Raw genomic sequence first — 18,018 nt, forward strand, 5'->3', positions numbered from 1 at the left:
TTCATCTCTCCTTTTCTACCTCATTTTAGTCTGTACATAATCTAACAGACATAGGTCTGGAATTATGGTACATGAGGTGTTTTTCTCTTCCCATCTTCAGATGAAAAAGATGTTCCTTAGCATTGAAAATTTAATGTGCAATCATTCTTATTTTCTTTGAGCAAAATGTCATGTGAAAGTGACTTTAAGGTGGCTTTAAGCAGTGATTTCAATCAACAATTTTATTTGGAGTAGAGGTATTGATTTGTGAGGAAAGGTTTAAAATGTTGAATTGATGGTTATTGTAACTGATGTATTTGAGAGCAAAATAGTTGTGCAATGTGCACTGAAACAGTGGTGATTTCATAGCACTAGTGGTTTCATTTCTTGTGTTTCCTATCTTGATTTTTTTATTTTTTTATTGTTTGCACTTGCAGGATGAAATAATTCGAATGTCAACCCTGCAGCCTCAGATTGAACGGCTCAAGGCTCAAAGTCAAGCGCTCAAAGAGAAAGAGCAAGCCCCAGTGTTTCTGGATGCTGACCTTGCTGCTTTTACCAGCCATTTCAAACAAATATTTGCTGACATGCATGCCAGAGAAAAGCAGCTACAGACCAGTAAGTGTTCTTGACAAGAAGTCAATTTGCCTGACTAGCAGTATGGAATAGGTGTTTATATTTTGCTTTCCCAGTTTTGTATTTGCTTTTGTGGTACTAAACCAGTAGTGCAATTCAGGTGCTCTTTTTTTGCAATTGAATTAGTCTTTCAAATATTATCAGTTCTTTCCATATTTTTTATTAAGAAATCAAGGGAAGGTACACTATTCAGAAGCAAAGCTTCCACTCAACGTAGTTCTGCCATCAAACTTCCTCTTGTTAGTGTGTTTATGGACAGATTCAGTGATATTTTTTGGCACCATAAAACTGTCTTTGCTTATCTGGATTATAAGACAAGGCAGTCCATCCCTGTAAGTCAGTAGACAGGAAAGAAAGCTTAATTACAGGAGTGAATCTGGTCTATATTTTTACAGAATGGAAATTTAACTCCATAAATCTTATAAAAGAGAATAAAACCTTAGCACATCTAGTTTTTTGTCATGTGGCCAACTCTTTCTTATTTGCAAGGCAGAACACATGACTGCCAGTTATAACATTATTTGTGATATTTTTAGTAAAATTAATTTTTCAAAAGGGGCAAAATGCTATACCAAAATAGAAAATTTACTATTCCTAATTATTGATACGTAGCGTATCTGTAATTACTCTTTCTGTATTAGCTTATGAAATTAATAAAGTATCAGACAAAAAAGAATACAAATTTAACTTTTTCCAAAAACAAAGACATTATTTGCTTCTTCAATCACTGATATCTCTAAATTATTGTACTGATTTGAAGTTTGACATAGTGCTAGCTCCTTCTAGTGGAATTTTCTAATATTCCTCCTAAATTCTTTCACAGAGAATCTTGGATATTGTTTTTTTCAATACTAGATTACTGCACTGTTGTAATTATTTTACATATGTCCAGATAGGCAAACTGAAGAGGTGATGATGCATGGGAGAACTGAAGAAATAAAATACAAGTGTCTAGTAACAAATGATAAAAGAATAAATTGTAGAAATTTAACATTTAAGGAGTATAAAGTTTCTTCATTACTCTAAATTCTGGATGAAAAACAGGCAAGATGTAAAAAACATTTTATATGCTGAAATCAGTTGCCATTCTTCCAACAGAAACATAGCATGAATGCTGGCTTCTTTATGATTTCTCCTCCTGTCTAAACTTCCATAGTTGTTTGGTTTGCCACACCAAATTTTACTGTGGTGAGAGGCCATGAATTAACCAGTTGATTGGTTCAGTAAGGTAAATACTGTTCAGTGCCTGACCTGTAATGCCATGGGCTTTAGTGAAGTTCTTCCTGGGAATTCCTTCCCCAGCCTGGGCTGCAATCTGCTCCTCCAGTGCCCTGGCCAGCTGCAGGAACAGCTGTCCTGAGCTGGAAGCACTGACCAGGCTGGGGAGAGTCTCCTGTAGTGCAGGAGAACAGAAGTATTTAATCAATATTGCATGGAGCTCTGGACAGTTTTTGCTGCTTCTCTTGTTTTGTGCAGATGGGCCATATCCTGTGTCTTTATTCTAGCCTTACTTTAATAGAAAATATCGAAATTTTGTTAGAGTACTGTAGAGCTTCCATCTTTTATTTACATAAATTATTTGTAATTAATTATTTCCTACAGATGGAAAAGTCTCATGAGGACTGAATGATGTATTGCAGATCAGTTATAATATTTTATCCTTTTTTTTTCCTATGAATAAAACCTACATGTGTTTAAAACGATTTTTCTTTTTTGGTTCATGGTTAAGGTTGATTTTTAAGTTGAAAAGATATATTTTTTGACTGTCATAAAAGGTTTGTTTATTTCGGACTGGTTTTGTTTTTGGTGGTTTTTTTATTTTTTTGTCAATCTTCCATTGATTCTTTATCTTTTCTGATGAATAAGGGTATTTAGCTGTTCTGTTTTTCAAGAGAAATTTTCCGTCATAGACAGTTTTCTCTAATTTTGGAAACTGTCACCCTCAAATATTTTTTGTTTGGTTAGGTTTTGATTGTGGTTTTTGAAAGTGGTGGCAGCTTAGTTTTGGAGTTTTTTTTTAAAAAATCATTCAGGAGTGCTTAGTAGTTTCTCTCTGCTGCAGATTTGTCAATAAAGTAATACTAAAGACTAACTAAGATTTTCTTACATGTTTTTCTCCATGACTTGATTAGCATTTCCAGTTATAAAACCTAATTTAAATTCTGAAACCTATTTGATTAGGTTTTTTTTCATTATTTTGTGGTGCTGGTTAGGAAAGAGAAACAATCTCATAAAATATTAAGAACTACAACCCCATTTTTTGCACTTTACAGAATGTCTGTATGTCCATATCTGATGTTGAATATGATGTATGCAGCAATCCAGCTCTCTCTTCTCCCCAAACACATTTAGAGAATATTGCTATATAGAAAAATTAAAGGTCAGACTGAGCTTAAAACTGATCAGTAATCTACACAAGGGAATGAAACAGACAGTGCTGGCAATGATTCTGGTATGAATAACCTGATTTCCCAAGGAAGTTCTTAGATTTTGTAATGCCCTGGTGAAAAAGGAGGTTTTGTACTTTATATTTACTTGTCTTGAAATTAACTGCTGCTGCATCAGAGAGATTTCTAGGGAGCAGCATGGTCAGCCTCCCATTCCCCCTGAGCCCAGGGAGAGCTGGCAGTCAGTGTCAGGTAAGTGAATATTCCCTGGTTCAAACTCCCTCCTGGGTGGCAGCTGATTCATTCCAGCACTCCTCTACTTCTGAGGCTTAACTGAATTCCATTAGGGTGCTTCTGCTTCTCAGCCTCACTGCATTGAGCTGCTACCCAGTCGTGGCCTTGATGGAGATACATGTTCTCACTGAGATGCATGTTCTGCTGAGGGAAATTGGATTTTTAGCAAGTAACTTAAAAAAAGACTTTTGTCGTAGGTAAAATTAAAAGTATCAAGGTGGAGTTGGCAAAGAAAAAGTCATATATATTTCCATTTTTGTCTGCTTCATGAATTTATGCACTGTGCTTTTCTTTCAAGTTCTGATTCTACCTTTGCAGAATCAGTAATTCCCAAAGGTGAAGTCATCATTGTCATCATTGCTGTTGTTATTATTAATGATAAATTATTCATCTGCATTCAAATTATGTTTCTCCTGTTTATTTCAGGAAGTACTTTAGAAAGCTTTTGCCTTCTGCATCATATAAATATTCTTTAGACTTTTTATTTACCCATGCCATGTTTAAAATTATTTCACATGCACATTATTATTCTCTCTAATCCATAAATACAATATTTTATAGTGTTGAATTACATACTGCTCATGCAATTCAAACTTGGCAGAATTTTATAAGATAATAAACTACAGTAACTGTAACAGTATAATGACCATTTAGACTTTGTTTGTAATTATTCTGTTTTGGTTAAAACTTTGAACTGCTAACTTATTTTGATGCTTTAAGTGCATTGGAAATGGGTTATAAGTGACAGTGAAATTATAATGATACATAAAATAATCTTTCACAAATCGTTCTATACTTGAGGAAGGAAAAATTTAGGCAAATATCTTGAAAACTTCATAACTAAAAGTTTTCTTTAAGACCTGAACTATGATTTAGTGGTAAAAATATTCATTGGTCTTTGATTTTGAGGGATAAAGTTTGCTTAACCTTCTTTAAATGTGTCTTTTAAGCTGAAGATGCAGTTCAGATGTGTGTGAGAATTTATTGTTTTAATAAGTAGCGTGCAAGCAATTTCTTTTCTTTTTTTTCCCCCCATCCGTTTCCTCTGGTAATTATTTTTTATGTAAATCAAGATCAAAAGGACAAAGCAGCCTGTGAAATGAATGTGTATGAGATAATGTCCTCTACTCTGTAGGTGATTTTGTCCTTTTCTTCAGTGGTAAAAATGAATATTTTTATGGATGAAAAACAAGCCCACCTAAAAAAGAATTGTGTCTTTAAAATACATTTACTGTTACAAAAGGTCCTGTAGAATGGGAGAAGGGCTTCCGTGGAAGTGTTCAAAGCCAGTTGGATGGGGCTTGAGCAGCCTCATCTAGTGGAAGGTGTCCCTGCCCATGATGGGGCTTGGAGCTGGATGATCTTCAAGGCTCCTTCCAACCCAAACCACTTTGTGATTCTATTGTTCCCTTCTGTTTCTTTCATGAGCTTTGTAACAAAGAGAATTGGAAGTCTTAAATCACTTGCATAGCATTGATCAAGTATTACACGAGATTCCTTATGAGGCTTTCTGGTTAAAAATGTGAGAGAAGGAAATCACAGCTTTTATTAATAAAGACCTATTGATGAATTGGTTCAAGTATTTGTATTACAAAATAATTAAAATAAAGTTGTGAAAACATCAGCCTGGTTTTACTACTGAAGAGATTTTTATTGGAAATACATGAAGTTCAATCTTCTTAATTTATTTCAGGGAATAAGTCTTTACTAAAATGGCCCCATAGATTATATTTATTGTCTTTCATGATGGTGTGATGAACAGTAGGATTTGTAATGACTGCAGGAGAAACACATTTCACCCTATCCAGGGTGATTTGATCAGTGTTGAGATAATTGTATTCTCATTACATTTCTGACTTCGGAAAATATTTTTGAGTGAAAAATCTGGTCACAAAAACCAAGGGAGCAATGAGGAAAAACAAAGTATTTTACTTACGTGTAAAGCTATTTTTTCATATTTAGATAGTCCTGTTTACTAGAAACAAATCCTAGCTAGCTATTTGAGCATTTTGTTTCCACATGTATGGACTTTCTCTAAAAGAAATATGCAAGTGCAAATGCATTTGCCTGTCAGTTCTCAGGGCTTACAATGTCAGTGACACCAAAATGCATTCCCTACAAGTGGAATAGATTAATTCAAACACATTTTTCCCCTCTGGGATGGGAAGTGTATTCTGATATTTCACAATAACTCTTTTGTGATTTCTGTCGGTGATATTTTGTTACAGTTTTGCCATGGACCTAGTTTTGCTATATCTAAACTAGGCCTATATTGAGGACATCCTAGATCTTTCTCATTGCCAATATTTTTTTTTTTTTTTAGATCATACAGCTGAATCCATATTAATGAGATTTGCTTATTGTGTGGACTTTAGTCCATAAATATTATTATCACAAAGCAAATTTTAAGATAAATCTAAACAAGTCTTGAATGTGGGTTTATATTATTACTATGGGGATTTTAGAGATTCATATTGCCCACAGGGAGATCATAAATGAGTTAGATTATTTAGACAGTTATTACTGGGTCATGTGAATCCCACTGTGGGAGCTTGACTAAATTTTTACCATTTCCTTCATGTGCTGCTAAAATAATAAAGGCTCTTAAGTGCTATCCTAAAAGTTAATCTGCTTCCTTGTGGATGAAAATGCTCACACGTTGTCTATTTTAAAGAATCAAAAAGTATTTTATTATTGCTAATCTGTAGTAATCTGGAAAAGTGAAATGGGAAAACTATGGTTACACTCAATTTAACAATGTTTTTTCAAATTTATATTTAATAACTAAATTGTAAAGACACTAGTTTGATTAAATCAATGTTTGTCATCCCATTGAACTCTTATTTAGTCTATCCAATAGTAGGAAACATAACTCATTACAATTGAGTAATGATTGAAATGTTTTGCAATGTTTGGATGGTTTTAAAATTTTTATTATTATTGTCAAAGTTACAGGATTAGAATTTGATGCAATTTGGTGGAGTTTGCTATAGCAGTTTTCATCTGTTCTGAGGTACTCTTCAGTACTACCAAAACAGCTATTCTTTTACTTAAATGCTTGAAGTTATACATTAATCATAAGATTTGTTTTTCATTTAAAGGGAAAAATTACTAAGAGAAGTCAAACACTACATCACAACACCAAAATCCATTTCATATTTCTAAATAAAACTACAGTTAAGAGTTGTATAATTCTTTAACATATCTGACCTACTCAAATTATATCTCCATTTTTTTGGAGTGAAGACTTTAAATGTATGTTCAATTGTAAAGTAGAAGCTGTTTGGATAAAATGCGTCGAAGACAATACAAATTTCACTAAGGAAAGAAAATGTTTAAAATGTTACTGGGTAAGATGGAAAATGTTTGGGTTTGTATTTCCAAGAATTTACTATTGATTTCTGTGAATCACAAATACCTCAAAAGGGAAGAATTTCTTGTCTTTCCTGTTGCCAAGTTAAATCTTTTGTAAATCCCCAGATTTAATAAATCACATCAGGCAATTCATTTATGAGGAAAGTTTGCCATACAATGTGCATTCTTAGCAAGAGAGATTGTTCTGATTTTGAGAAGTTGCTATGATATCTGATTGTAAATATAATTATTTTTTTCATGTAGCATTCTGTTGATCAACTAAAAAATTAGATTAAAATCTGAGGTACATTCTGCCAAGCACTGCTGTACGATGTAAGCAAGCTTGCACTTAAAAATTTTAACTGGATTGTTTGTCAAAACTACTTTTTGGACAGCTTTATTATTTTTCTGTACATTTCTTTGTGAAAAACCAGAGAACACTGTGGAGGATACAGGAAATACAATGGGTGCAACTTTTTTTTAGCTTTTATATTCTTCATTATTATGAACAAGTTGGAAATGTTTCAGTTCCAACCAGCTGTGCTATTTGTCTACACATTTTTCAGTGAGCATAGAGGCAACTGTTGTTGATGAGAGAGGGAATCTATCTGCTAATGAGTTGCTTATGTGTGTGCCAGATGTTGTCTATTTGCAGTAGCTGTAATATTGACACAATAAGCACAGTTCAATAAAATTCAACTTTATTGTAGAAGGAAGATTAATTTTCTAAGCTTTTAACAGATGTCTTAAATGGAACATTTAGCTTGTACAGAAACATTGAACACATAAACTTAGTTCTTAATACATTTCTGAAATTAGATTGTAGGTTAAGTACAATGATTTATCTGTTGATCTCTGAACAACACATTTAAAATAGTTGTGTTGGCCATATAAATTGTCTTTTGACCTATAATAACGGAGTCAAATGGCACAAAACTCATAAAATGGTAGAGATATCTCAAACATTAGAAGGAGTGTGTTCGTTTTTCAAAACAATTTTGCTTCCAAAATTATTTTTTATAGTTCTGATAAACTCTGGGCCTGTTGCAATGTCTTGCAAAACAGCTGTAGAATTCAATAAGGCTTTTTCTTTTATCAAGCATCTTCTGTCAGCAAACCGAATAGTGAAGCGAAAAATTGTTTTATTTCCTTCTTCCTTCTTTTATTTCCTTCCCTCTTTTTTTTTTCCCCATTGAATGTAGTTTCTGACAGTTTGCCTCCTGCACACTACAAGGAGACAATGAACACTATACTTATGTGGATGCAGCAGTCAGAAACTAAACTCTCCATGCCTCAGGTTGCAATTGCTGAATATGAAACCATGGAGCAGAGACTCAGGGAGTTCAAGGTGAGTGATCAAGCTGTGAGCAAAAATGTCTCAAATGAGAAATTTAGAAGAATAGAACTCTACTTTGGTACATAAATCTGCTGAAGCCTGTGGATCTTGAGTAATTAATGCTCATTTTGGTTTTAGGCCAGGGCTTCAGGATATGGTGGTTAATTTCTCGCTTATATTGATTCCTGAAGTTAAGGAGTTTAAAATGGTGTTCACCATTGAAAGTAATTTTATAATATATTTAAAATGTTAAGGAAAACTATCCTTTGATGATAGTTCTGGTAGTTAAACATAGATTTAGGTAATTTCATTTTCCAGTGCTGACATGAAAATGATTCTGATTTGCAAAATGCAGCACGTCTTTTGACAGGTTTCCTGTCAAATTTACAAGTAGACAAATTTTTGCCAGTGGCTACAAACCTTCCCTATATCTCAATGTCTGACAGTTTGTAGTCTCGGATGGCTAATGAACATATTGTTTGATGCATATTCAGAAATAAAACGTAGAATATAGAAAAAAAAAACTAGATGAAGTAAATTTGGACTGAGAATTATAAAAGTTTTGAGGTGTTATAAAATGTTGTATCACAGATTCAGTTATCTAAGTTTATTTTTTTTCTCCATGTTCTGGTTCTTTTGAAAGTGTCATTATCAGGGCCATGTGACGATGTTCACAGGGGTCTCAGGTTGAGGGAAGAGACGAGGATCTGACTCCATGTTTCAGAAAGCTTATTATTTTATGATATATTTTACATTAAAACTATACTAAAAGAATAGAAGAAAGGATTTCCTCAGAAGGCTAGTGAAGAAGAGAAAAGAAATTATAACAAATGCTCTGTCTCGGACAGAGAGTCCAAGTCAGCTGACTGTGATTGGCCGTTAATTACAAACAACCAACATGAGCCAATCACAGATGCACCTGTTGCATTCCAGAGCAGGCAGATAACCATTGTTTACATTTTGTTCCTCAGGACTCTCAGCTTCTCAGGAGGAAAAATCCTAAGGAAAGGATTTTCCATAAAAGATGTCTATGACAGGGCCATAGCAAATTCCTATCTCAAATTAATGAAATGTACATAGATCACATCTATTAACAAGCATAAATACTTCTGGTTATATTCTCAGTTCAACTAAAAAAACCCTCCTAATTTGTATGAGAAAAACAATTCCAAATTGCTCAGTAAGTTATGCCATTGCATGTTTTAGCAAAGGAGACCTCTATGTGTCACCTGTGTTTGTAAAATGAAGGGAATTGCCTGGCACGTGAATTCCACTTGCTTCTTTTTCACAGGCTCTTCAAAGTTCTCTGCAAGAGCAGCAGAAAGGGCTGACCTATCTCAGCACGACTGTGGAGGAGCTGTCCAGGAAAGGCCCTGCGGAGGTCGGCCGGAGTTACCGCTCCGAGCTGGAGGTGGTGCTGGGCCGCTGGAAGAAGCTCTCGGCACAGCTGGCGGAGCAGTGCCAGAAGCTGGAGGACCGCATGACCAAACTCCAGAGATTCCAGGTTCATCACACTTTTTCTGCCTCTGCTAATGCCTGGTGGCTTGTTGCTGTGGGACTAAGGCAGAGCACATTTAGGTGCTTGTGGGAAGTAACACCAAAGTGAGATATCAAAACATGTCAAAAAATGTGTTTAAATGTCTGCTCGATTCTGATGAGTACAGATTTGACTTTGAATTCTGATTTTGTGGTTGTTCCTTATTATGTTGTTTCATTAGCAAAAAACTCTAATTTAATTAAAAATTGGAAATAATGATCCTCTACTTCTTTTTCAATGTAGCTGAAGCACTTATTCATGCATCTGAAGTAGCTGTACCATATTGACTTTAATGAATTCACTCACATAATTAAAGTCACCTGTAATATAGTGGTATCTTGTCAGCTTTCCAGAAAGCAGAAGTGTTTTTCAGGTATTTAGAAGGGCAGCATTAGAACCTCACCTGGGTGTCTGTAAAGCTGCTTCTCACATTTTGCAGGGCTGTTTCTCACTTTTTCCCTCTCGTCCTCTGTCTGACATTTTTGTCCTTTCTGAACGACATTGCCCCTGAGCATCTCTAGCTGACCACTGCATCAGCCATGACCTATGCGGGTTCCACAGAGGGAAGCTGGAACTGTCTGTGTTCAGCACAGAACAGCACCTGTCCTCTCCTCACAGATGCCACCCCACTCCGAAAACAATGCCACATCAAAAAAGCAGAACACTTGCTTAAGAAATTCAAGCTTTTGTCTTTTTCTTCCCCTCTGCCTCCCATCTTCACTCTCACCACCAAATTTAGAGCTTTTCCCCTGGTATTAAAAGGTCCTGAACATCATGACCATGCTCATGTAAAACATTCAAAGCAGCTTGAGCTGTTGATGCACACAAATTTTGCTCCCTGTATTTATTGCTGAAAGCCCTCTGGTACACATCTAATATAAAAGTTATTGTCTTTTGAGCTTCTTGAATGACTTCTCATCCAGATGATTGTTTAAGCTGCTGTAATTTGTGGAATGCTTCAGTATAGGATATGATGAAATTAGTGTTCATAAACAAAATGCATTTACAATCTGATTAAAAATGTGAGTCATACATTTGATCTTCATTGGTAGCAGGAGACTAATCTCTTTTTAAGAAAATCCCACCAGATAAATATTTTACCACATTAATGAACGAAAAGTATTCTTGTAAAGGTATTAAAGTTTCATCATGAAATATGATTCTGAACTATTTTTACTGTTGGATAATAGAATGCACAGCAAATATTTCAACAGTGTTTTGGTAATTGCCATTCTGGAGTATACTGATAATTTTTGTATGATTAATTTTATTAATTCAGTTCATTTTCCAGGCTAGCCTGGGGGTTTTTTAAGGATATCATTCACATTAAGGAAATGTTCCCTTTGGGTACTTGTCTCATAATAGTTACTAAGGCATATTTTTATACTTTTTAGGACACGATCTCTATTCTAGCATCCCTTTTTGTGCTTTAATTCAGCTTTGCATTCAGCATGTAATATCGACATGTATTTAATTTGTGATGAAAATAGTTTGACGAAAAAATGCTTTATAATTTACATCTGAAGTTTTTGCCATATATGTGTTTTATTTTAATATGTACATCCAATTATCAAAGTTGGCATTTCAAGGTAATTTTAAGTGGCATTTTGTAAATCGCATTCTACTTTTCAAGTTATTGGATTACCTATGTAGTGTTGCCTGGACCGGTAGCAGTCCCTCTTTTCAAGTATTAGATGTTAAGATTTGTTTGTTAACTGCAAGAGTTAAATGAAGGCTATGGAAGTAATATATCCTGTTCTAGTGCTAGAAACAGTAACTGAGAGACCAAAATGACTCATTAACTCATTATATGATTTCAGTTTCTGGAGTGAATCTCTTTCAGTTACATTGGCTTTTTTCATTCTGAATAGTAAGAGTGTTTTTCTGTGCTGTGTTCTGTTAGAAATATAGTCACTGGAGCATATAACTTCCAAAAGGAATCTGGAGTTTAAATGAAAGCACAGAACATTTGATGGGTGAGCCCAAATTAAATGCCAAGTATGAGTAATCTGAAGCCATAGAGGGAAACAATGAACAAGCATGCAGTATCTAAACACAAATGATATCTGGAAGGTACAAATTTGAGAGCCAAAAGGTTGTCTGCTCATAGACACATCAAACTTGGTCAGAAATGGTCAAAGTACAGGTTCAAGTGTTGATGACATACCCAGGTAAAATTGGTTTTACTTGTTTGCTATGTTTGTATTTTCAGACAGTTCAATAATGTAGAAATTACATTCCAATGAGTTTTAGTTGTAGTGTCAGGTTGAATTACACTCTTGCCAGTCAGGTTTTGTGTGATGCAATGAAATGTCTTTTTAATGCACAGAATGACACTAGAACACTGAAGAAGTGGATGGCTGAAGTGGATGTTTTTCTGAAGGAAGAGTGGCCTGCCCTTGGAGACTCAGAAGCACTGGAAAAGCAACTTGAGCAATGTACAGTGAGTATTACCTGCCTGCTTGGCAGTTATTCAACTCTTCTTTATGAGCTCAGTTCATACAAAAGTTACACAAATTATTACTGTTCCTAAAAATAAATTCATGTAGAAAGGGAATTGCCTTCTGCAATGTATTCAAACCTTTCTCATGTCCTGGGTTTGAAGAAAAATTCAGTTATAACAAGGAAATTTTAATACCAGAAGGAGGCTGGTATTGAAGTGATTTTTTTAAAATGTATTTATAGTAGCATCACACCAACAAATACAGAAAATAATATATATAGCTAGCCTCTAAAGTCAACTGTTAATTGACTTTGTTGAGTTTTGAGCATTGCATTTATTTTTTTTAAATCTGTATAATCTGTGCCAAAAGATCTTTTTTCTGTATCTGTTACTCATCTAATTTACCATCTTTTCTGATTGCACATAAAGAACTTGCAGGTATTGTGAGTTATATCCATTCTTTTTTCACTAAATTTACAAGTTCCAGGATGGTATCCCAGCAGAGTTTTAAAGCATCATGAAGTACTGGTACTTCCATCACAGGGTTTACAAATTCTTCCTGTCCCAGCAGAGTGTGTAAGTGCAGTGAATCTTGTAATCTGTGATGGCCCCTGTCTATATGCTCAGTGGAATTTACAAGTTCTGTAGATGTTCCGGCAGGATGTGAAAATACTATGAAATACTGCATTCAGAGTGATCTTATAGAACTGCAAGTTCTCTCATATTTTCTCTTAGCCATTATTTAAATAAGAATTATCGTTATTTTTCACCATTATAATGGAATGTTCTTTCAGAAATGTGCATAAAAGATCTAGGTATTTCTCATGTCTTCAATCAACAGCAAGGAAGCATTTTAAGAGATATGTACACATTATATATGTATGTATTTATAGTGCATACATAACACTTAAAAATTATTTTATTTGGTAAACAACAGCTTGTGACATTACAGCTGCTCATTCCTTTTTAATTTCTTCTCATAAATAAGTCTGTTGATTGTCCTCATTTTACTGGAGATCTGGACCTCAGACAAGTCAGAATCTCATGCAGACACATTTTCATAGGGATATCATATCTGAAACTTTGTGTGAATTCTGCTTGCCTAAACTTCTGCTCTTCATTTAGGCTTTAGTAAATGATATCCAGACAATCCAGCCCAGTTTGAACAGTGTTAATGAAACTGGGAAGAAAATGAAGAGTGAAGCAGAGGCAGAATTTGCTTCCAGAATAGAGGCAGAGCTAAAGGATCTCAATGCTCAGTGGGACCACATTTGCCAACAGGTAAATCTCCTGCTGTGACTGGTTCTTTTAAAATTAATTATCAGGGTTTTCATTGGCAGAATTTGTCCTTCTATACATTTGCAAATGAAACAGAATTTAGAAGTGTTAATTCAACTAATATTTTACAGAGTGTAATTTAGCCTGTAGCAGTATATGTAAAGTATATTTATTTATAACACAATACCTTCCTATTTTTACAACAAAGATACATACTAATATATTAGGTCTAACAGCAGTATGATTTATGGCTTCTAGTAAACTAAAATTATGAAGATGTTGTTTAGGTATTTGCCAAAACAATCAAGTTCTGTAGTTAGTTTTATGTTTTCTTGTACATTGTTCAAATTGCATGTCATTACTCTTGATGAAAAAAGACATTAAAGCAGTGAAGGGTTCATAATTGAATAACTCAGAATTAAGAGTACGTGCACATATGCATGTGTATAAATTAGTCTCCAGTAGTCACACAGATTTGAAAGAATGAGACATAACAGGAAAGGACAGTTCTTTTATTTTAGTTAAAGACATTATTAATAAATAATTTTACAGAGTAAGGAAGCTAGAAATTACTCTTATTTCACTGATGGCATTTGGATTCCCATTCTTTATGGCAGTTCAAATAAAATTTTTTTTCATGTTATATTACCTTTAAATTTTTCCTACTTGCCCTTTTCTGTTGTGTACCTTTTTGATGTATATTTTCATAAAAGTAAAAGTGTTACCTTTTAATGAGGTATAATATTTTCTTAAATTTTTTTTATTCACTTTACATGTGAAAAATAGCCTCTCTATATTTTTTGATAAACATAAAAAAAATTGATCTTTGAAATCTGTAAGACATTTTATTGATCCAGTTTTGCAGTCTTTCCCCTTTCACTACCATGGAGTATTTAATTCCTTTTTTTTTCTCTTTGTGATATTGATAAGCTGGATACCTTTGCACTTCTTTCACAGAAATTTGAAGTATTACCTTACAAGTATAGTAGTCTTTCACTGTTCTGTTCTGACTTCCCTGAAAATCTGTCTGTAATAATTTAATTAAACACAAGGCACAAATTATTCTGTCTCAGTGGGCATTTCTAACTCAACTTCTTCAGCAATAGCTATTAAAATACATGAATAGTAAATACAAAAATCAATTTGGTTTGTGGAGGTTTCTTGAGAAGATTTGGAAAAGTCAGCTTGGGTTGATATACGTGCAATTAATACGACTGTGAGAGTTGACAGTTGGCAATTGTCATTGGCAATTCAGATACTCTTTTCAGGCGATAAAAGATTACCTTCTTTTCTGGTTCTGGGACTGAGGAAGAGACAATTTTAAAGAGCCAAATACAATTCTGCTTTTATACTTGCTGCTTGTTGCTCTAGTTTGTTTTGTTTTTATGTAGAACAGCATTTATGTTTAACAGCCTGTCCTCGAGGATGAGTAACAAATGTCAGAAATGGAGACCAAATACTAAGAAAATTTCTCCTGATATTACTAAAAATAAAGTTTACTGAAACAGCACCACAGAGCAGAATATTGGAGTAATAAACTCTGGAAGCCCAATTCTGAGAAATAGCACCAGTGCAACTTACTATTTTTGATGCAAACTTCTTAATTCTATTGAAAGATGATAAATGCATAATCAGGGACAATTTTGACAAGGTTGATGCACAATTAATAGAATCAGAGAATGGTTTGGAATGGAGGTGATCGAAATTATTTCTAGTTCTATGCAGGAGCTGGATAATTCAATTATATGACCCCCATTTAGTGATTGCCAGGTGATTTGGTAATAATACTTCTCCCTTTTAGATAAATAGTTCCTTCCACTAGGAGATTGGACTTTTTTCTTTACTTATTTTTAGGGTATTCACCTTTTGGAGACATTCTTAAATGACTTAATAAACAGAAGATAGATATGCATATTGCTTTATTCTCCAGTGAGTTGCATTTGAACTAGTTAAAGGCCATCTGACTTTATAGCTCAAGAGCCTTTGGTTTCATCCTTGAATGTGCTTTCAAAATCTCCTGTGGTTATTCTTTCTACATTTCACAGAAGCTAATCCCTGGGAGATGTTCTTTTCCACAGTTGTTTTCTGATCACCTCAGCATATGGTATAGATTCTTGTTCTAGTATCATTACAGCACTCATTCTGCAGGGCCATGATTTGCTAAAAAAAGGATGCATACAAATGTAATACTTTTTTGATTGTTTGTCATTATTATCTACCTAATTACTACTAACATCTGTCTAATAACAACAATTTTATTATTGTGGGATTTAATTTGATCCTTTTCAGGCTAAAATGATTTCAAGTTTGTACAGTAGCTTTTCTTCAAGTACTATGTGATCTTTTCTTTCTTAAAGGCCTATGCTAAGAAGGCTGCATTAAAAGGTGGTTTGGATAAGACTGTGAGTCTCAGAAAGGATTTGTCAGAGATGCACGAGTGGATAACACAAGCTGAGGAAGAATATCTGGAAAGAGATTTTGAGTATAAAACACCTGAGGAGTTACAGAAAGCTGTTGAGGAACTGAAGGTAAAAGATAAACTAATTGAGCTGTGTTCAAACTTTTTTTTGAAGCTCTAATTATAAAGAAAGTCTACTCTGTTTTTAGGAAAATACCTTTTCAGATCTAGGTGTTTTGAAGTAATTTCTATTTGGAATATGCTAGAAGATATTTGATATTCTTCAACACTGCATTGCTTTTTTTTCCTCTTTTCTTTACTGGATATTGATTTGGATGTAGCTTTAATGTTCTTTTAATTAAGGAATAATTCCTAAAATTTGGGTGTTATCAGCAGTAGAGTGAAGTCAGTTTTATGTCTTCTCTTTGCATTTGAATGAGCAGAAAAAAAATTGAGATGTTAGGATGCATCTTGGTGTGTGCTATGTGTAAATATTATGTCCTTAATATAGAAATATAGAAACAGCATGTTTTGATCTCAATTAATAATGTTTCCTTCATGTGGAATGAACATGACCTTTGGACAAAACAACAAATTTGTGATACATGCTTCAATACACTCTTGCTAAGCCACTGGATGTGGGCGTAATTCTTATTAGAGGTGAATTGTTTGGCTTGTGCTATTCAGGAAGCCAGGTTATAACTTGATTGTCATCATATATATAGCTTTGACAACCTATTGAACACTTTGTTTTCAAGTTGTTAATTTTCCATGGTTTTTGTCCATTATTTGAGAGTGTCAGACCATGCAACTGATGATCTCTTTATTTACTGACACAAATAATTTGCTTCTACTCAGAATACACATAATATAAGGAAATTTATGGAACAACTCATTTGTAAATGAGACAAATATCTAAAGTAAATATCTGCTTTGAAGATACAGTTCTTTTTTAGTAACTAAATAGCAAAACTCAATTTTATGCATTGCACTGCATATTAAAACAGATGAAGTTCATAGTTTTATGTACAATCACCATTATAGATTCCTAGTAGATAGTCTGCACCCAGATGAAGTACAGGAGTGTTCAGACTTTGGCACCTTGACCTAGGAAATAACCAGATAATTTCTCATGATGTCACAAAAGAGAAAATCTGGATCAGAATGCTGTGTTCATTCTACAGCCCATTTCTTCCCACAGCTAGAGAAGAGGAAAGTCAAGAGCAACCTTGTAAGCTTCCTCTAGCAGTGGCAACCTGATCACAATTATTCTGATTCATGGACTTGCAGACCCAGAGAGGGAAAAGAAATATTGTCAGGAATATGCTTTTGATTTGATGTTTTCTGGGCAGGGAGTTCTCATTGTAAATTCCTGTGGAGGCCTGTAGGCACAGATGACACTTTTTATAACATCACTGTTTCCAGTTGTGATATGATTCTAGTCATAGACACCAGAAAGCACTCAGAGGAAACAGTGCAGAGCATGAAAATCTTTTTCATGAGACCACATAATAAGGAAGAGAGGAGCAAAAGTGTGGGATATACACTAGAGAAAAAATATTTTCTGACTTTCTTTTTAAATTCAAGACAATGATAGTGGCAAGAAGTATCTTTTGTTGGGTTTTTTTGGCCATTCTTGTGATCTTGCCATCAAATCTGGATACATTTATTTGTAACACAACAGTTTTTTTGGGTTTTCTTTTGGTCATTTGTGGTTCATAAGTTATGATGCTAACGGTGCTTGGAGCACTTCTGGGAGGAAGAAAAAAGTACTGAAAAGTTCCATTAGTCTGAGAGCTCCAGAATGCTAGATGGTGGTGAGATGTTAAATTGTATTGTGTATTGGCAACAAAATGAAGCAAAAGTTTTTTGGATGCATTCAAGATTATTTCACAAAGTCTGGGAATTGAATGTCTCCTGTTGTATTTTGTTTTGTTGTAGTGTTTTTTGTGGCTTTTTCTGCATCTAGAATTCTGTCAGAGAATTCTGATATTTACTAGAAATAATTTCCCTTCTTAAATCAGGACTAAAACCTCTTTTTTTCTTTTCCAGAGAGCAAAGGAGGAAGCCCTGCAGAAAGAAGTGAAAGTGAAGCTTATTACAGATTCTGTGAATAACTTTATAGCCAAGGCTCCACCTGCAGCTCACGAGGCTTTGAAAAAGGAGCTTGATGTTCTCATTACCAGCTACCAGCAACTCTGCAGCAGGCTGAATGGAAAGTGGAAGACGTTGGAGGTTTGATATCTTGTCAGCCTTGTATTTATAGCCCTTCTAACTGCAAGAAGTAAGGTGGAGAGCACAGCTGTATTATAGAATTGTGGGTAGCCCAAGGCTACCCTTGCTTCATGAGCCGTCTACCAAAGACCCCGTGTTATG

The 18,018-nt window shown here is 34.4% G+C and overlaps 1 protein-coding gene across 5 annotated transcripts in view; it reads left to right on the forward strand.

Moving 5' to 3' along the window:
* DMD (dystrophin) overlaps positions 1-18,018 on the forward strand; it is a 1,043,683-nt gene that overhangs the window by 389,290 nt on the left and 636,375 nt on the right. For all 5 annotated transcript variants that reach the window (XM_054291254.1, XM_054291257.1, XM_054291256.1 and 2 more), the window contains 7 exons: positions 417-597; positions 7,853-7,998; positions 9,278-9,490; positions 11,853-11,966; positions 13,092-13,247; positions 15,602-15,772; positions 17,695-17,877. In XM_054291254.1, coding sequence (XP_054147229.1) covers positions 417-597; positions 7,853-7,998; positions 9,278-9,490; positions 11,853-11,966; positions 13,092-13,247; positions 15,602-15,772; positions 17,695-17,877 — 1,164 coding nt within the window. The remainder of the gene's footprint in view (positions 1-416; positions 598-7,852; positions 7,999-9,277; positions 9,491-11,852; positions 11,967-13,091; positions 13,248-15,601; positions 15,773-17,694; positions 17,878-18,018) is intronic.

This window comes from Melozone crissalis, unplaced genomic scaffold (assembly GCF_028551555.1).
Source record: "Melozone crissalis strain CALT ecotype California unplaced genomic scaffold, PUWL_Pcris_2 ptg000090l_1, whole genome shotgun sequence".
In the NCBI taxonomy this organism is placed as follows: Eukaryota; Metazoa; Chordata; class Aves; order Passeriformes; family Passerellidae; genus Melozone; species Melozone crissalis.